This window comes from Lithobates pipiens, unplaced genomic scaffold (genome assembly GCF_037356315.1).
Source record: "Lithobates pipiens isolate NorthernLeopardFrog02 unplaced genomic scaffold, aLitPip1_a1.2 Scaffold_11, whole genome shotgun sequence".
Lineage (NCBI taxonomy): Eukaryota > Metazoa > Chordata > Amphibia > Anura > Ranidae > Lithobates > Lithobates pipiens.
Window position 1 is genome coordinate 4,677,420 of NW_027507696.1, and position 21,927 is coordinate 4,699,346.

A 21,927-nucleotide genomic window follows, 5' to 3' on the forward strand; every position below is an offset into this window, starting at 1 on the left:
CATAAAAAGAGACAGCTAAAAAAACCTACATATTATCTATCTATCTATCTATCTATCTATCTATCTATCTATCTATCTAAACATTTCACAGCATATCAGACCATTTCTATGAAGTTTTATGAAACTAGAATGCCCATCATATAACCGATTATTTTTCCATTAGTATGGTTAGAAAGACTTCTAGTCACGCAGATGAAATATTGCAAATCAGAGCTGTACGTATTGTATATGGAGTATATATTAGAGCTGCACATGTATTATATAAAATATATAATAGAGCTATATATATGTAGTATATGGAGTATATATTAGAGCTGTGCATGTAGTATATAAAATATATATTAGAGCTGTACAAGTAGAATATAAAATATATATTAGAGATGTACATGTATAGTATATGCTGTATATTTCAGAGCTGTACATTACATATGAAATGTATATCGGAGCTGTGCGTTTAATATATGCAGTATATATTTTAGAGCTGTACATGATATCAGAGCTGTATATATAGTATATGCAGTATATATCAGAGCTGTACATGTAGTATGCCATATATATTAGAGCTGTACATGTAGCATAGACAGTATATATTAAATCTGTACATGTAATATATGGAGTATATATTAGAGCTGTGTATATATAGTATATGCAGTATTTATCAGAGCTGTACATGTAGTATACAGAATTGTATATGTGTGTATTGGAGCTGTACATGTAGTACATTGAGTATATATCAGAGCTGTACATGTAGACAGTATATATTAAATCTGTACATGTAATATATGTAGTATATATTAGATCTGTACATGTAGTATATGGAGTACATAAAAGAGCTGTACATGTAACGAATGCAGTATATATTAGTGTTGTACATGTAATAATAATAATAATAGTATATGAAATATATAACAGAGCTGTACATGTGGTTAAGGCAGTACATATCAGGGCTGTACATGTAACATATGGAGTATTTATTAGAGGTGAACATGTAGTATATGTTGTATATTTTACAGTTGGACATGAAGTATATGTAGTAGATATCAGCGCTGTACATGTAGGATATGCAACATATATCAGACTCAGAGCTGTACATGTAGGGCATAATACATATACTGTATAAACCTTGGCTGTCTGGCATGCTGAGTCTTGTAGTTCCTAAGGAGTTGCGTTCTCTGAAAGTAGTCCGACCATGTAATATCAGATGTAATATCCTGTCTGCCTCTGATATCTCCATTGCGGCGCTAAGCGATAATACTGTGGTCATTACACACCTTTCTTTTGTATAGAAAAAACACAAACTGGCTGCAATGAAATGTGTACTATTGTGCAGATTAGATGGCGGGTGTCTGAATTGTCAATTTTACTGTTTGGGGGGAGATTTTGTAGAATTTGTGCAGATTGTCTCATAAATTGTAATAGAAATCTGTAGATTGACTTTCAGCAGTGTGGTGTATATTATTATTATTATTAACAACAACAACAGTAATAATAATAATATACAGCACACCACAGCGCTGGAAGTCAATCGACACACTTCTTATACAATGTACAACACAACCTGCACACCTACAAAGACTGAAATAGAATATATAAAAATAATTCAATTGCAGTCCTATGGATTACTCGGTAGGTGTGTAGATTGTGTTGTAGGTTGTATCAGCAGTGAAGTTTGCTGTGCATTAAATATATTATTAATATTATTATTGTTATTGTTAGTTTTATATATTCTATTTCACGCTTATAGATTGGCTGTAGGTGTGTAGATTGTGTTGTAAGTTGTATAGTAACAATAATAGTTGTAGAATAATAATAATAATAATCTTAATAATAATTTCAATGCACAGCAAACTACACTGCTGTTATGATACAACCTACAATACAATTTACACACCTACAGAGCAATCTATAAGAGTGAAATAAAATATATAAAACGAATAATAACAATAATAATATATTTTATGCACAGCAAACTTCACTGCTGTTATAATACAACCTACAACACCGTTTATACATCTATGAGTAATTCATAGGACTGCAATTGAATTATTTCTATTATTATTTTTATATATTCTATTTCCGTCTTATAGATTGCTCTGTAGGTGTGTAGAATGTGTTGTAGGTGTGTAGATTGACTTCCAGCAGTCTGTATATTATTATTGTTATTATTATTGTTCGTATCTATTTCAGTCCCTGTAGTCAGGTAGATTGTGTTGTAGGTTGTATTAGAAATGTTTAGATTGACTTCCAGCAGTGTTGTGTGCTGTGACTGTGCATTAAATATATATTCATCTATTGCAGTCTTATAGATTCCTCTGTAGTTGTGCACACTGTGTTGTGTTATAGATTTGTAATATTGTACACTTTTGTGAAGACTTTTAGATTGCACTGTAGTCGCGCAGATTGTCCCTTGCTGTAAATAAGGCATTGGATAGTGAGCTCCATGCTCATCCCAGGGGTGAGTGTCAGCTCTTGGGTCATTGAATTCCCCGGATGAGCTCCAGCCATCAGTTATTCTCAGGTACCCGGTCTAGATAGATGCTCAGCTTGTCTCACACGGCACCGCAGCTCCCTCTGGTGTTCGATCAGAGCACGGCACCCCGCAGAGCTCGCCTGGCTCCACTCTCCCTCTAGACTGAGGTGGAGCAGCAGCATTTGGAGACCCCGGGGCGCTCTGGGGGTCTCACCTAGGTTGGGGTGCCGTGGGGGAAGGGGGGCAGCAGTATTGGGGAAGGGATGAGCCATGGATCAGGCTATAAAGGATCTGACAGGCAGCAAGGAGCCTTCAGCCCCCAGTACTGACATGTTACTGGCTCTGCTTGCTCACAATGACGAGCTAAGGAAAGGTAAGTGCTCCTCCTGGCTACCTACCTGCACTAATACAATGTTATGTATCACTGTTAGCACTCTTCCTTATAATAGGTACTGGGATCTCCAATAATAAACACCCCTACAGATCACTATTATAAGATTTATTTTATATTATATAGTGCTATTCATTGGTATTATCACCATCTCCTGTAGTATATAACCAAAATAACATTCTATTTAGTATATATTGTACTTCTAAATGCCATCACTACAGCATTCTCTGTAATATTATATAGACAGTTCTGTCCAGCATAAGCATGAAGCTATTATAATTATTGTCATGTATGAATCAGTATTAGCTTACAGATATATATATATATATATATATATATATATATATATATATATAGCTTATAAACCCCCCATGATCATTGATTAGTGTACTTTCTTCAATACAGGCACAGTACAGTATATTCGTTATAATAAAGTTTGCTCGGTACACACTACAGCTTGCTGCATATTCTAATCGAATGTATTGTTCCATATTATAAGAACCCTAAACCCTGGAAATATTAAATCACCTATTTTCTATTTTTCATTGTGTAGTAATATATAATATAGTCAGCATTATAATTTTCTTTAAAAAAAAAAAAAAAAAAAAAAAAAAAAGATTACCAGCATTTTCATTCTTATAGCCAAATCGTATACATTGTTTGATTTTATACATTTTATACTATTGCATTTTTTTTTTTTTTTTGGTTTTTACAATATAACAGTCTATAATCATCTCTGTCTTGTCGTGTTTATACCATCCCTTATTATAGCCATCGCTAACATTACACAGCTCTCACTCTCTAGTTTTATTACATTCTTTATTTCATCTGCATCAGCCTCCTCATTCTTATTGCATATCATAGACATCATATCACCGGTATCTCTAGAAAATATTGCATTTACATTGTAATTATTCACAACCATCCGATCAATTGAAGTGCTACTGCCTTATACAATTTCTGTACTGTAACCTTACTCCCTGCATATAGTTATTTATAAAAAAAAAGTTGGTCAAGTATTATATTCATATGCTTATTGCAGATAATAGGCTTCAAACTTCAAATACATATATTTACAAATTTGCAAACAGATATGATACAAATACATATATATACATAGAAAAAAAAAATATTGATCTGCAATATACAATTATCATGCAGCAACAAATTAAACAAAATTATTTTAATCTAAAACACGATTTTTAAATAGATAGATATATAGATAGATAGATAGATAGATAGATAGATAGATAGATAGATAGATAGATAGATAGACAGATTTTTTTTTTTTTTTAAGAAGTGGATACTTAAAAAAAAAAAAAAAATCTGATATTTTTTTTAAAAACAATGTCACTTTAATATTAATGCATTGGTGTAAACCATATCTAATAAGCAATCAAACTGATTTAGATTCGAATTCACATACTTTTTGTATTGTTAGGTTCACAATGTTGCGGTTCTATGTTAAATTTGTTGGAAAATAGTTAAATAAATAACAACTTAAAGTTCACTGTCCTCCTTTTTAAAAATAAATTTTTATCTTTTTGTTGATATGTAATAAAACATGCCAAATTGTTGTTTTCATTTAATGTAAAAAGAAATAATTTGATAAGAAATAACACCTATAATTATAAGTATTAAAAATAATTAAATACAATTATTGCTATTTTTATTTCAAGTAAAAAAGAATCATTGTAAACATAGATACCTAATATTTTATGAGAATAGAGGTATAGGGTGATAAGCTACTGATGTAAACTTGTGGTAGATTATTGTTTTTATCACTGTTACTATTAGAAATATTATATGGATTATAGCAAGACCAACACTTACATAATGTAAAGTTATTAAAATAATAGTTAACTATTTTATAAACCAAATAATGTAGTAGAGTATTCAAATAAATTAAACAAAGAAAATCACCATAGCAATTTAGTGATTAGGATAAGGATAGATACAGCAATGCCCTTAAAGTACTATAGTTTTAATTAAAATGTTATTATACTTATCAAAGTACTGAAATAATATTCAGTATAATATCGTAATAGCATATGTAATATAAAAATTAAACGTGTTGTATTAATATAAAAATGATACAGCAATTAATTAGAAAAAAAAAACATTTGAAAATGAATCTGTATTGTTTAATGATTGAAAATTGTTTATGAAAATGTACTTTTTTCGTGGTGGAAACAGTTGGGTATTACAATTTTTTCTTTCTTTCTTTTTTTAATAATTTTTAAATGGAAGGGAAAATAAAAGACAGTTCTTTTAATGACAGCATTAAAATTTCATCATACATCAGCCAGACAAAAGACAGGAGTCACTCCATCAATATGAGACTCTGTGACAGCATAAGGTCCAATAAATAATTAAACACACAAATACCCACCTGTTCTGCATGCTAAACAGCAAAATCCCAAGTGCCCCCCTTCACCTGCCTGGGTGCCTGGCTGTGCACAGACAATGGGAAGAAAATTCAGTGTACCTGTACACACCTACAGATACATATCCAGACACAGTGATATTAAGAAGATGTGAAAAGGGATCCTGGTAACAGTATTCTTTCTAAATAGATAAAACTACATTTAATTGTGGTGGTATGAGGAAAGCTGTCTTTTTATATATATCTATAATCAAACTATCAATAAGAAATAGATGCAGATATCTATCTATCTATCTATCTATCTATCTATCTATCTATCTATCTATCTATCTATCTTTACCTCAATCTATCTATCTAATTAGAAAGAAAGAGCAATAGGCGCTATCTATCTATCTATCTATCTATCTATCTATCTATCTATCTATCTATCTATCTATCCCTACATCTGTCTATCTAATTAGGAAGAAAGAGCTATAGGCACATATCTATCTATCTAATTAGAAAGAAAGGGCATTAGGCATAGATCTCTCTATCTATCTATCTATCTATCTATCTATCTATATATCTATCTATCTTTACCTAAATCTATCTATCTAATTAGAAAGAAAGAAAGGGCATTAGGCATAGATATATCTATTTATCTATCTATCTTTCCCTAAAGCTATATAATTAGAAAGAAAGGGCATTAGGCACAGATCTATTTATCTGTCTATCTATCTATCTATCTATCTATCTATCTATCTATCTATCTATCTATCTATCTATCTATCTATCTATCTATCTATCTATCTATCTATCTAATTAGGAAGAAAGAGCTATAGGCACATATCTATCTATCTAATTAGAAAGAAAGGGCATTAGGCATAGATCTATCTATCTATCTATCTATCTATCTATCTATCTATCTATCTATCTATCTATCTATCTATCTATCTATCTATCTATCTATCTATCTTTACCTACATCTGTCTATCTAATTAGAAAGAAAGAGCTATAGGCGCAGAGCTATCTATCTATCTATCTATCTATCTATCTATCTATCTATCTATCTATCTATCTATCTATCTATCTATCTATTTTTACCTAAAGCTATCTATCTAATTAGAAAGAAATGGCATTAGGCATAGATCTATCTATTTCTCTATCTATCTTTACCTAAATCTATCTATCTACCAAAATTAAGAAAGAAAGAACAATAGGCACAGATCTATCTATCTATCTATCTATCTATCTATCTATCTATCTATCTATCTATCTATCTATCTATCTATCTATCTATCTATCCTTTTATCTATCTTTTATCTATCTGTCTATTGATCGTCTACCTATCTAAGAAAGAGAAATAAACCTATCTGTGTGTGAATATCTATCTATCTATCTATCTGAAAATATCAACATATATAGATAGATAGCTAGATAAATAGATAGAATCTATCTATCTACCTATCTATCTATCTATCTATCTATCTATCTATCTATCTATCTATCTATCTATCTATCTATCTATTTATCTATATATGTTGATATTTTCTGATAGATAGAAAGATATATTCTATATCTGTATTCATAGACAGATAGATAGCTAGACAATCAATAGACAGATAGATCAAAGATAGATAAAAAGATAGACAGATAGATAGATAGATAGATAGATAGATAGATAGATAGATAGATAGATCTATGCCTATTGCTCTTTTTTTCTAATTAGACAGATAGATTTAGGGATAGATAGATCTGCGCCTATCGCTCTTTCTTGATAATTAGATTTAGACTTAGGGATAGATAGATAGATAGATAGATAGAGTCTATCTCTCTATCTATCTATCTATCTATCTATCTATCTATCTATCTATCTATCTATCTATCTATCTATCTATCCATCCATCCATCTATCTATCTATCTATCTATCTATCTATCTATCTATCTATCTATCTATCTATCTATCTATCTATCTATCTATCTATCTATCTATCTATCTATCTCTCTCTCTCTATCTATCTCTCTATCTCTCTATCTATCTATCTATCTATCTATCTATCTATCTGTCTATCTATCTATCTATCTATCTATCTATCTATCTATCTATCTATCTATCTATCTATCTATCTATCTCAAAAAAAAGCATTTGCTTCATCTGACTTGACTTGGAAGAGAAGGGAGGCCTGCCCAAAATCTTAGCACCTTACCTTTTAATAAGTGAAGGACAAATTGATATAGAATGTGGTCTCTGTAGATGTGACTGGAATATAACAATCCTCTGGATATAGGGGAAGGAGGTACATTTTCTATACGATGGGACTGGTTGTGTAGATTGTATGGCTAACATGGATATGTAGCAACCACAATGACTGGCTGAACATTTATGCTGAATGAAATGATGTAAAATGTAGAATGGGCAGAGTTCACTGCTGGGTTACAAATTTGGGATAGCTTTTATAAACCCTGCTAAGTTCATATCATAGGTAAGCTGGGCATACAGTATACCCTGGTATTTTGGCTGATGGGCCATAACCCTGCGGTTTTGTACTGGCCTAAGGGACTGCAACTTCCATGTCTTCCCCATAACTCTTGAAGTTAGCAATACTTTCTCTTCCTTTTAGATTTCAAAGGCTGCATAGATATGTGAATATCTTCTGCTTTCAGAAAGTATGACCAATGAAATGTCAACTTTGCAGGTTGCAATATAATTGTATGTTGGGCAGCTTGTACTGGATTTGAGATTTTATCCGAATGTGCGAAGTATCTAAAAAACTTTGTCCCAAAAAGGGCCACACTCCAGTTTTACCTTATGTCACCTATCAGTTATCATACTTCCCCCCTCCATTTGTGGTAATTTGGGTAAAACTATAAACTCTGTAAAATAAAGGTGAGGTGCCAGACTCCTGCATGGCCCCAAGGAAATGTTATAATAGCTATTGTCTTTTCTTTCCAGAAGTAATATTGTATCCTCTGTGTTGTCTAGGGCAGTGGTCATCAACCCTGTCCTCAGGGCCCACTAACAGGCCAGGTTTTATGTATTACCTTGGGGGAGATGCAGACTAGAATACGGCAATCACTATGGTGTCCGTTTATGAAGGAGTGATCAGTGGAGATCCAGAGGATCGCCGCTGATCACAGCCCATAAACAGTATATAAACCAGAGATAATCGGGGGAGAAGTGTTTGAATTTCTTCTCCCGCCAATTATCTCCACACACTGAGAATCCTCATAGACTGACACAGTAACGGTCACTTTATGAAGCTGCGATCTCAGCGCTTCACTTGTGATCTGTGTCAGAATTCACACTCCCCGATTCACCAACTCAGAGGTGGAGAACCGGGGAGTGAAGAGAGAATGTGGGGGGATCTGAGGAGGAAAGAGGAAGATAATTAACTTCCTTATGCCTCGTTCAGACCCCCCAACACTGTAACCATGCCCCCCTGTCATATGTATGTGTATACATATATATACATATATATATATAATGTGTATATGTATATATATATAATGTGTGTGTGTATATACATGTATATATAATGTCTGTGTGTGTATACATGTATATATTATGTAGGGGGACGCTTTATTTCACTAACATTAATCACACCGCGTGTCAGTGTATTGAGCTGTGATAATTTATCACTGCTTAATAAATTGACATCTCTGTGTATCTGTGAATTTCTAGTACTGTAATCTCGTAAAGTCTCACGAGATTCCAGTATTAGGGGCCGTTCTCCAGTGTTAAAAGCGTTTGTAGATCGCTTCACTCCTCCAAGGGTGAAGCGATCTACTCCGCTTCATAAAGTGGCATACAGAGGAGAAAGATCTCCTCTGTGAATGCCGGAGAATGAAGCAGTGAATAGATTTCACTGCTTCATAAAAGGACACCTGAGCAGCAAATGATATCACCTGTGATGTATTTCAGTTATCTTGCAAACCTGGCCTGTTGGTGGGCCCTGAGGACAGGGTTGATGACCACTGGTCTAGGCCACGCATCCCTGGGGTAATTATCTGCTGTTTTTTACTTAGAATATGTAAAAAGTGGTTAAATTAATTATTTGTATTTTTGTGTTGCAGAGATTCCCTTGTGCGCTGGTTGCAACCAGCACATCGTAGACCGATTCATCTTGAAGGTGCTGGACCGCCATTGGCATAGCAAGTGCCTGAAATGCAACGACTGCCAGATCCAGCTCACTGAAAAATGCTTCAGCCGGGGCGACAGTGTCTATTGCAAAGACGATTTTTTCAAGTAAGTCTATAATATTATAGGAGTATTGCAGAAGATTAATGAAATCCTGTATCTCTCCATCCAGTGTTTACCATCTTGTTAATAGGAAACTCTTTTTAAGATAATGCTCTTTCAATTAGTGCATAAGTGCCCAAACTGCAATTAGAAAAAAAAATTCATATCATTAAATTGGAAGTTCACCCTAGAATTATTCAATGTACATTAAGCAGCCATATAACGTACACACTTTGATAAATGCATAGCGCCAAGTTTGTCCTCTGTCCATGCTCCAGTTGTCCAGCAATCAGCGTTGGAAAATGTCCATCATTTATCAGAGACACCAAACAATCAGGGTGTCCCTCGGCCCCCTCATGCTTCGGGTACAGAAGAAGCATTTGCCAGTTAGGTTTTCAATTTCAAGGCATAGATAGCATAGAGGGGCTGCATATGTTATGGTAAATGGTTGGCAGTTTCCAGGGGCAGACTGACAACACATGGGGCCCCCGGGCAATAGGAGATTATGAAGCCCCCGGGCAATAGAATATTATGGGGCCCCTAGGCAATAGGAGATTATGGGGGGCCCAGGCAATAGGAGATTATGGGGCCACACAGTATATACACACACACACATACACACATACAGTATACACACAGACAGACACACAGTATACACACACAGAATACACACATTGAAAAGATACTGGAGAGGCGGGGTAGCTATAATCTTGGGATTTAAAAAAAAACACAGATTTTTACATACTGTCCCTGCTTTTATTGAGGCTGGCAACCCTGATGGGGCCCCTTAGTGGCATGGGGCCCCTTAGTGGCATGGGGCCCTCGGGCACTGCCCGAGTGCCCGAATGGTCAGTCCGCCCCTGGCAGTTTCCAATGTTGATTGCTGAACAACGGGAGCGAGGACAGAATTCAAACACGGTGCTCTACATTTATCAAAATACATGCGTTATATGACTGTTTATGTTCATAGAGTCATTCTAGGGCCAACTTCCACTTTAAGACTGTTCCATCATTCATCACAAGCCTGTAAAATGCAAAAAATTGCAGGTTTACTTCTGGTGTGTATGAGGGATAACATGTATGAGGTGTATGAGGGATAACATGGTGACCAGTGGGATATTTCTGCTGCAATGTATCGGTCAATTAAATAAAAACTCCTTTTCTATTGTACATAGGCTGCTGTTCTCCAGTTTGCAGAAAAAGTATACTTATGTAACTGAAGACAAAAGTTATTTTTTTTCAATTTCAATAGAGTAAGGAGGTTTTTTTTTTTTTGCCATCTGTGTTCACAGGGGAGCTTTCTCTTCACTTCCTGTCACATAGCCAAAACAGGAAGTGATCGGAAATCTCTCCAAAGTGGGGGAATTCCAGCGTGTCACCAGAACTTGTGTCCCCATTGAAAGATTTCCTTTCTATTAGCCCTTGTACACACGGTCGGAGATTCCGACGGAATGTGTCCGATCGGACCGTTTTGTCGGATATTACGACTGTGTGTGGTCTCCATCGGACTGTTTCCGTCGGAATATCCGACGGACCAACTTTTCCAACTTGCCAGTAAAATTTTCCGACAAAATGCTCCCATCGGACATACTCCGATCATGCGTAGCCTACTCCGACGGACAAAGTGCCACGCATGCTCAGATCAAAGTCCTAGACCAAAGCTATTGGCTACTAGCCTGAACGTAGTCCCGTCGTAACGAAATAACGTCATCACGTTATGTACAATCGGATTTTCCGACAACTTCGTCCGACCGTGTGTATGCAACATCACTTCCGGACCTCTTCCGGGAATTAATCCATCAGAATTACTCCAACGGATTTGGTTGTCGGAATCTCCGACCGTGTGTACAAGGGTTCACAGTTCTAATGGCAACCCAAAATTTAGGATTTTCTTTTACTTTCAATTCTGATGATAATGGTAAACAGGATAAATGGAGATGGCGAATCGCCTTAATGCGGACACAGCAATAAAAACTGACATGTGTTCTAATCCCTCTCTACTCTATCCAAAACTTTAAATAAAGTATTAGCATTTAGTTAGTTTAGTTTAGGACCGCTTGACACTGTCCTGATACACTTTGGCTGCAGCGTGGGTGTAGTTCAGTGTACCTGAGTTTTTGGTGTGGGTTGAGGTCCCCCTTAAAGTGGATCTTCCGCTCATTGGAACCCTCCCCCCCTCCGGCGCCACAATTGGCACTTTTCAGGGGGGAGGGGGGTACAGGTACCTGTACAGTACAGGTATCTGCACCCACTTCCTGCGTAGATTCTGCAGAAGCTACGCCCCTTTCCGCAGAATCTACGCCCCTTTCCGAAGGTCCCCCGCTGCCTGCTGGGAAACACACGGATCCCAGAGACAGCGGGGACCATCCTTATTGCGCAGCGCGACTCGCGCATGCGCAGTAGGGAACCGGGAAATGAAGCCGAAAGGCTCCACTTCCTGATTCCCACACCCAAGATGGCGGTGGCAGCACCCGAGAGATGATCGAGAGATCGGCTTCGGGTGCCGACATCGCGGGCGCGCTGGGCGGGTAAGTATCATTATTTTAAAAGTCAGCAGCTGCAGTATTTGTAGCTGCTGGCTTTAAAAAAAAAAAAAAAACGGCGGACTCCCGGCGGACTCCCGCTTTAAGCCGGCCATAGATGGTTTGAATCTCAGTCGGTCCTGCAAAAAGAGATTCGCTCTGCCTATGGCCGGCCCTTAGCCATAGACTTCTATTAAGTCCTGTGGTTTTGGTGTACTTTCAGAAAACTATAACTGTGGGTACACTGTGCTGCAGCTAAATGCACAAAAAGTTTGGAGGTAAGGGACTTTTGCGGCACCAAATATTGAAAATAAGAAACAAAAATTAATTAGAAAAAAATATACTAGAAAAATATACAAATTTATTTCACATATACGTCACAAAATATAAAAAAAGTCAAACATTTAATACAATTACAATTACAATTTAATACAATTCCCTATGGTCAATAATTGACTAGGTTGAACAGAGGTTCCATCCCAGTACGTTCAACATGTTTCGCCTGGATCGGCTTCTTCAGGAACAAGGGAGTAGAAGTATTCATATCATACAAAGACACATATGTTACTCTTTAAACTATACATACAAAAAAAGGAAAAAAGAAGAGAAAAGTCAATTCAGAAAAATCGCATCAGAAATACGAATCTTTATATAGATAACAAAACAGCAAATATAATGCAATAATATAGTATCAAAAATTGCAAGTGTGTGAAGGGAGAAAACAAAACAAAACTTTTTGTGCATATATCTTCCTTTGGGATGCTGGTACCATTATTGTATATCACTTGAACGGATCCCTGTCAGAGTATTTCTATATGTGCTGCAGCTAAAGCGCAGCAAGTCATTGTGAAGCCACCCTAGAGATTTTGTATCATGGCCCAACCCCTCCTCTACATTATGCTGGCTGACAGCAAAGCTTATATAAAGCAGAATAGGGAAAGCTATCATTATATCAACTTTTAGCACTGGATTAAACCTCATAATAACATGCTCATGAGAAGAATTGGCCATGCTCAGGTCCTAACACAGATCATGGGCAATGTAAGAGGTATGCAGAACCCATAAACAAGGTTTGTTTTCACAAAAATTGTTGTTTTTTTTTTTTCTTATAGAAGGTTTGGGACAAAATGTGCGGCCTGCCAACAAGGAATCCCCCCCACTCAGGTAGTGAGACGGGCTCAGGAGTTTGTGTACCATCTACACTGCTTTTCCTGCATCATCTGCAAAAGGCAGCTGGCGACAGGAGACGAATTTTACCTTATGGAGGACAGTCGGCTGGTGTGCAAGGCAGACTATGAAACAGCAAAGCAGAGAGGTACATGACCTTCCCTTTAATTTATATAATTATCAGTTATCAGCTACCTGGACATACACTATATTACCAAAAGAATTGGGACACCTGCCTTTACACACACATAAACTTTATTGGCATCCCCCGTCTTATTCCATAGGGTTCAGTATTGAATTGGCCCACCCGTTGCAGCTATAACAGCTTCAACTCTTCTGGGAAGGCTGTCCACAAGTTTTAGGAATGTTTGACCATTCTTCCTGAAATGCATTATGTCTCTTATGTCTATGTCACCCTGTGTCTATTAGGGGCACAGGGTGACCAAGAAAATGGGGCTTGGATTATTTACTAGTAATGAAACAGTAATATTTATCCACCATATCTCCCAGGAAATATACAAAGACGATTCCTGGTTTATTTGATTCTGAACTATACATGTTAATTGAAAGAGCTGATCACATTGGCCTCTGTACAATGTAGGAGATGGTCCGTCTGCTACTAGGGGCTCCTGCTATTATGTGAAGGTGTCATATGTTTATGTTTATGATAATGTGTGTTGTGTCTTCTGAGCTTAAAGACGGCAAGTCCTGAAAGGTTATATCTCTGAGTCACCTAGGCTGTTTAAATGATTAGTTCATGTTAACTCTGTTTCTGGTTACAGTTTGCTAGGATAATATGACCAGAAGTGGGGCGGGGAAATGTCCTCCTGGTGTATATATTTGTGTGAGTTTGTCCAATAAATGATTCTATGTTCAAGCTGTGTATACTGCTATCTGGGGATCCATTAGAGAGATTTCACCTTACTTCCTGTCCTGTTTACCAGACAGGAAATTAGGTGAACCCTTCAACAGCAACACACGTATTTCATTTGTAGAGCAGGGGAAAGCTAAACTCTTGTCAATCTTTCTTTTTTTTTGTCTGTGTCCCCATTACAGATTTTCCCTCACTTCCTGTCTGGTGAAACCGTTGTCGGCAGGACAGCAAGTGAGGTTAAATCACTGTAAGCCCTTGTACACACGGTCGGAGATTCCGACAGAATGTTTCCTATCGGACCGTTTTGTCGGATATTCCGACTGTGTGTGGTGTGCGTCGGACTGTTTCCGTCGGAATATCCGACGGACCAAATTTTCCAACTTGCCGGTAAAATTTTCCGACAAAATGCTCCTATCGGACATATTCCGATCATGTGTAGCCTACTCCGACGGACAAAGTGCCACGCATGCTCAGATCAAATTCCTAGACCAAAGCTATTGGCTACTAGCCTAAACGTACTCCCGTCGTAACGAAATAACGTCATCACGTTATGTACAATCGGATTTTCCGACAACTTAGTCCGACCGCGTGTATGCAACATCACTTCCGGACCTCTTCCAGAATTAATCCGTCGGAATTACTCAGACGGATTTGGTTGTCGGAATCTCCGACCGTGTGTACAAGGGCAAATGGAGCCCTGAGATAGCAGCAAAATCCTAACAGGAGTTCTAATCCTTTTCTACTCTATTCAAAACTAGAAAAATGGTTTTGGATTGAAAGGGGGAGACAGTTTTTTTTAAAATTCAGCTTAAAGGGCAACATTAAATGTACACAAATCCTTTGAATAACATGTTTCGGATGCCTTTAATCTGCATGTGAAGTTGCAGAGCAGGACAATGTGCACCTTTAAAGTTATACTGTTTGTTTGCTATCAGCAGCCAGAGATCCTTCTGTTAGTGACAACAACATTACTTCTGATAAATGACAATCCCCGTCAGCTTTTGTCGGTAAACAAAGCAGACTATTTGTCATTTAGCAGCAAGGCACCTTGTTTTCCAATGTTGAGTGTCTCATGCCCACTTCCTGCCCCACAAAAGAAATGTTGAGGTCCGCAGGGACAGTGGTGTCACTAGGGTTGGTGTCACCCTGGTGTGGTAAAACAACAACCAACAGGCTCTTTTCTGTCTAGCCTGCCATAGTGCCCTGCAGGGTGCTGGCACCAGCCCCTGTAAATGATGCGTTCGGTGCCGGTACACCAATCCATGTGCTGTCCAGGGTGGGGGAAGGTGGTCCTACTTGATGGTGTCACCCCTATGGGGGGGTGTCACCTGGATGCAGTCTGCACCCCCTTCACCCCTATAGCGAGGCCACTGTGCAGGGAGATTTATCAGAATCCAGAATAATGGGGGCCCCAGATATCTGGCTACTCACCTAGGTGCATGAGTACAGGAAACTTAAAACCACTTGCCGACCAGGCTTTTTCTGGCACTTTTTGTTTACAAGTTTAAATCAGTATTTTTTTTGCTAGAAAATTACTTATAACACCAACATTTTTTTTAGCAGAGACCCTAGGGAATAAAATGGCTATCGCTGCATTTTTTTAAGTCACATGGTATTTGCGCAGCGGTTTTGAAAACATAATATTTTGGAAAAAAAACACTTTAATAAATGAAAAAAACAGCAATAGTCACTCCATTTTTTTGTATAATTTTAAAGATGATGTTACATCGAGTAAATAGATACCCAATATGTCACATTTTAAAATTGCACACGCTTGTGGAATGGCGACAAACTACGGTACTTAGAAATCTCCATAGGCTACATCTTTATAGGTTATCTGTTTAGAGTTACAGAGGAGGTCTAGCGCTAGTATTATTGCTCTCGCTCTAATTATTTTACTTTTTATTTTTACACTGATGGGGGCGCTTTACATTTTTCTTTTTTATTATTTTGTTTACTTTTTATTTTGACACTGTCCATTTATTTGTTTATTTTTTATCACTTTTATTCCTATCACAAATAAGGATGACAGGTGCTCTTTATGGAGAGATCTGGGGTCAAAAAGATCCCAAATCTCTTCTTTACCTTTAAAAGATCAAGAAAAAAAAATAGTTTTATCTTTCACTTCCAGCCTGGACCGGAAGCAACATCATGACGTTGCTCCGGTCCTCCAAGGCCATAGAGTTGATGAAAGAGTGTTGTTTGTCGGGCGAACCGGTGGAAACTGTCAGCCCGAGAAACACCAGCGAGTAGCAGGAGGGGAGGGGGGGGGCGTCACTTCCCGCTGCTTCGGGAACCGTTCCTCGGCTTATGAGCCTCTTGGGACAGTTTCATGAAAAAGCCGGGCCACCTGCTGAAAAAAAAACATTACCGGGGTTATGGCTGATAGCTTCAGCCATAATCCCGATAAACCACTTGCCGACCACAACATATTATACGTATTGTGGCAAGTGGTTAATACCTCTTGGTACTTGTTCACAAAAAAGAAAAATTCTAAGTTAAAGAACTCACACTATTTTTTTTAAGAAATAGACAAATAAACTATTTCCCCCCTATGTGTATCCCATCATAAATCACTTTGGGGGAAACTGGCACCATCATTTGTTTATGCAAACACCACTGTGGGTGGCACAGTAGTGTAGTGGTTAGCACTCTCACCTAGTAGTAAGAAGCGTCACTGGTTCATATCCCAACCACGACACCACCTGGCTGGAGTTTGCATGTTCTCCCTGTGTGGGTTTCCTCCGGGTACTCCGGTTTCCTCCCACACTCCAAAGACATGCAGGTAGGTTAATTGACTTCTGTCCAAAATTGGCCCTAGTATATGAATGGGGAAATTGGATTGTGGGCTCCTTGAGAGTAGGGACCAATGTGAGTGCACAATGTACAGGGCTAGGGACAATAGTAGACACTCACTCAGGTTGAACTGGATGGACTGGTGTCTTCATTCAACCTTACTAACTATGTAATTTACAGAACTGGGAATTCTGGTGGGGAGATCTCATTGCTTGTGTCTCTGCAATATATAAAGGGTAGGCATATCATTCAGCCTTCCAATTACCTAATAAAACTATAGTACCAGTTTTAGTGAACCGTCCTATATTATTGAAACATGCAACCACTAATTCAAATCGTATTTTTTTGTATTGATGAATGGTACTATAGATTAACATTTCGCTTTGTTGTTTAAAAACAAATCATTTTGCCTTGTAAAGTGAATATGCACACATGGCGTAAAAATATATTTTGTGTTTATGGGAATGGCTGATTATTACACATTATTTTTTTCACTCATGCAGAAGCTGAATCCACAGCCAAAAGGCCAAGGACAACCATAACCGCCAAGCAGCTGGAAACACTGAAAAATGCCTATAACAATTCTCCGAAGCCAGCTAGACATGTCAGAGAACAGCTGTCATCAGAGACGGGGCTGGACATGAGGGTGGTGCAGGTACCTACTGACATATATACTATGAGCAATGTTAGTTAACCAGTTTAATATGAGAGATAGACACAAAACACATGATCTCATTCAATGTATATATCAACCAGGTCTACCTACAGGGGCGGACTGACAACTCATGGGGCCCCCGGGCAATAGGAGATTATGGGGCCCCCAGGCAATAGGAGATTATGGGCCCCCCAGGCAATCAGAGATTATGGGGCCACACAGTATACACACACATTATACAATCACACAGCATACCCATACATGTACACAGGGGCGGACTGACAACTCAGGGGGCAATAGGAGATTATGGAGCCCCCAGGCAATCAGACATTATGGGCCACACAGTATACACAAACACACACACACAGTATACAATCACACAGTATACACAGACATGTTTCTATTGGCTGAGAAGGTACTGGAGAGGTTTGGGCAGCTATAATCTCAGGATTTTTAGACCAAAAGGATGTCGGTAAGGGACATTTCAGAGACAGATGTAAAAAAAAAACCCACAGATTTTTACATACTGTCCCTGGTTTTACTGAGGATGGCAACCCTGATGGGGCCCCCTAGTGGCACGGGGCCCTCGGGCAGTGCCCGAGTGGCCCAATGGTCAGTCCGCCCCTGCATGTACACACAGTATACACAGACATGTTTCTATTGGCTGAGAAGGTACTGGAGAGGTGGGGCAACTATAATCTCAGGATTTTTAGACCAAAAGGATGTCGGTAGGGGACATTTCAGAGACAGATGTAAAAAAAAAAAAAAAACACAGATTTTTACATACTGGCAACCCTGATGGGGCCCCCTAGTGGCCGAGTACCCAAATAGTCAGTCTGCCCCTGTCTACCTACATTCTACAAGGCTGATTAATGAAGGAGGTATCAGTGTTAAAGCTCTTGATAGATAATATCATATAATGAATTTACAATATTTATCAGCATCTGCATGACTTATAAAGATGTTCTGCATGCTTTTAAAAAGCTTCCAGGGTGGTGGGGACTGCAGAGAGGAGCAATTTAAAAACAAAATTGACTGGGTTTGGTCAGACATAATAAGCTATTTGATCTCAATGTACAACTTCCTCCTCATCCCACATAGCATTACATAGTACTACTACAAGTCATCTAATGTGTTGCTGTATTTCCAGGTGTGGTTCCAAAACAGAAGAGCAAAGGAGAAACGATTAAAAAAGGATGCCGGAAGACAAAGATGGGGGCAATACTTCAGAAATATGAAACGGTCAAGAGGTAACTCCAAATCTGACAAGGACAGCATCCAGGAGGATGGTCCTGACAGTGACGCCGAGGTCTCTTTTACAGGTATAGTTGGAGAACATATGTATATTTTAAAGAGGAAAACGTAGAGCTGTCCCTTCCTTTAAGCTGTTCACTCTTTCTGGGATCATAACATGGAAGATGTTTTGTTGATGATAATAAAAATCCAAACATTGCTTGCTCTTTAAAGCTGAACTCTAGACTACACAGTCATGGGCGTCCGCAGAACTTTTTTCAGGGGGGGGGGGGCATCATTTTAGGGTCACTCATGCACTGCCCCTTTTCGACAACTTCATTATCACATTATTATGGTCAGATTCTGCCGACATAGTACAGTCCCTAGGATAAGTAATGGATAATGGTCAACAGACCCTCTTACCAGACCCAGCGAAACTACAGCAGTGATCTCTCCGGCTGGACGGTCGCTCACTTTTGGTTCCCCGGGGCGACTCTGGTCAGTAGTTTAGTATGTCTCCAAAGTCACACTACACTGATGGGGGGGGGGGGGGGGGGGGGGGTGACAGCACCTTCATGGTGTCACCCCACTGATGGGTGGCACCCGGGTGATAGCAACTGTGCTGAATTTAAGATCCAGTCCCTGATTCCAGGGGGGGCACTGGACCCCCCTTGCCCCTACCTGTGGATGCCCATGTATATGAGCCCCATCGTGTGTGCCAAAAGATTTGTATTCCTGTTTTGTGTTATAGACATCCTTGCCAGCATTGTTGGGTCACAATGCAGCCTCCTCACTCAAAAGCCTAATGTACAGGGGATTACTGGATAATATAAAAAAAAAAAAAAAAAAAAAAGAAAAGAAAGTTTTTTGTACCCCGCTGTACTTAAACTAGCTCTATTTAATAATATATGTCATGGTTTTCAAAGTGACCCCAAAATCTAATGAGAGTATGGAATTTTGGATCTTCAGCTTGCCCTGTAGGCTGTCATGAGAATTCTCTTACCAGGTCAAGACCTATTTTTCAGCAGTTCTTGTCCAGTAAATAAAAAAAAAAGTCATATTTAAAAACATACGGCAACACTCTTGACCAGTTGGAAACTTTCATTACTCTAAAATGCATATAAAAAATATGAAGTTAATCATTATGTAATATGTCCTTGTTGCAGATGAGCCTGCTTTATCGGAAATGAACCACTCCAATGGGATTTACAACAGTCTCAGTGAGGCTTCTCCAGTTTTGGGCAGACAGGCTGGAAGCAACGGTGCCTTCTCCCTGGAACATGGCGGTATTCCTGCATCAGACCAGTACCATGACCTGAGATCCAACAGCCCCTATGGAATCCCACAGTCCCCAGCCTCACTACAGGCCATGTCGGGCCATCAGCCACTGATGTCAAGCTTAGCATTTCCCGACACAGGTTTAGGTATCATGGCTCAAAGCGGGCAAGGGGTGCCTCCATCTATGAGGGTTTTAGGGGCAAATGGACCCAATTCTGATCTTTCCACTGGCAGCAGTGGTGGATACCCAGATTTCCCCGCCAGTCCAGCTTCTTGGTTAGATGAAGTTGACCATGGCCAATTTTGACATGAAACTTCAACTCATCTTCCAATGACGAATGAAGGCTGGACATTACGTTTTTTGGAAAAAAGTTGGACTTATGGCATCATGCAATCGAAATGGTTCTACGGGGGAATGTGACATCTCAGATGTGAACCATGTTTAACAGACTTTTAATGGCACTAGACATTATTAAAAGGGACTACTATGACTAAGCTCTTCTTGTGCGTGTCTGCTTTACGTTATCATAACGTATACTAATCGGAAGATAAAGACATTATACCATGGATCTCAGCGACTTTCCTCTGCATCTTTAGCCTTGTGTTGTATGATCACATCTTCATCACCTTCTGCATTCTAATGAGATACTTTTGTGTTTTCTTCATCATCAAAATTTACAAAACTTTCTAAAAGAATGGGGGGAGGGGAGAAGGAATTTACAGTCCATCATTTTTCTATTGTATGTCTGACAAAGGAGAGATAGAGAACCTTAAAAAAGGGGAAAAACACATTTCAATTTTTCACATATCCAAATTTGGAAGTAAATTGATTTTTTCAGCTATCATTAACAAATACCTCTTACTCTTCAGCAGGAAATTTCTCTATCACCCCCACCGAGTCTAAAAACAGAATCAAAACCTGCAAACAACCTGATTAATAATTTATTCTAAACAGTAGTAATTAATTTCTAAACAGTCAACCTTTACCCTACATTGCTGGTAAAATGTAAACTCTTTCAATTAAATGTATAACAAAAAAAAGAAAATAATTGACTGATTTGCAGACCTTGCCACATTTTTTAAACACACTTTTTGTATTAAAGTGAGTATATGAGAATTGCTATATCTCCCATCTTCTCTGACCTGTTATCCCGGAGATGAAAACATTTTATCATTTGAGGAATATTTGAATTTCTATAGAACATGCAGTGTGTAAAATATGATTATGTCCCAGATGCAGATGTGTTTGGAAATTGCACTTAATTCTGTTGCCAAAAATACAATAACATACCTGCAGAACCTTTCACTACAAATTATGTTTTTTTTTTTTTTTTTTTTTTTTTTTAATAATAAACATGTTATACTATCTATAATTTTTTTAATATTCAGTTGTGTTGTTTAATGTTGAGCTATTTGGCAAATAACATCTGTTTGGTTTATTGGTGGTATAAGAATCAGTATGTAAATTGTCCCAGTAAGCTGAATGCTGTGGATTCTGTGTCTGTGAAAGTGTCCTCTTATTTATTTACTCTTTAATGATCAAAAGCGTTCTAAACACTGAATAAATTTGTCAGCAAAATAATGAATTCTGTCTGCCTAAATTTACTCTCTAGGAAAACATTTAAGGGCTTGCTATAAAACTTTACTGGGATACTGTAAATAAACTTCGTTAAGTATTTATTATTTTTTTCCTACTCGATTACAGCTTAAAGGATTCTATTTTTTTAATCATTGTTTTTTTTTTTCATGTCTGTATATACTATGTATTATATTTAATGCTAAAAATAAAAAAATATATATATATTTTATTCATTTACAAAACAACTCAACTTGTAGAGATCAGAATATACAGTCCGCTGAAGGACCCAGAGGTGGAACACCTCCATCTTTTCTTATCATACATTATTCTGTCTATCATGCAGACAGGGATAAGAC

The 21,927-nt window shown here is 37.9% G+C and overlaps 1 protein-coding gene across 1 annotated transcript; it reads left to right on the plus strand.

The window, feature by feature from the left end:
• The first annotated feature begins 2,726 nt into the window (after nt 1–2,726).
• LHX3 (LIM homeobox 3) lies at nt 2,727–21,578 on the plus strand. The gene is made up of 6 exons (XM_077468208.1): nt 2,727–2,843; nt 9,302–9,473; nt 13,102–13,304; nt 17,330–17,481; nt 18,632–18,803; nt 19,881–21,578. Exons 1-6 carry the CDS (start codon nt 2,741–2,743, stop codon nt 20,297–20,299), a joined length of 1,221 nt encoding a protein of 406 aa, XP_077324334.1. The 5' UTR covers nt 2,727–2,740; the 3' UTR covers nt 20,300–21,578.
• The last annotated feature ends 349 nt before the right edge of the window (nt 21,579–21,927 follow it).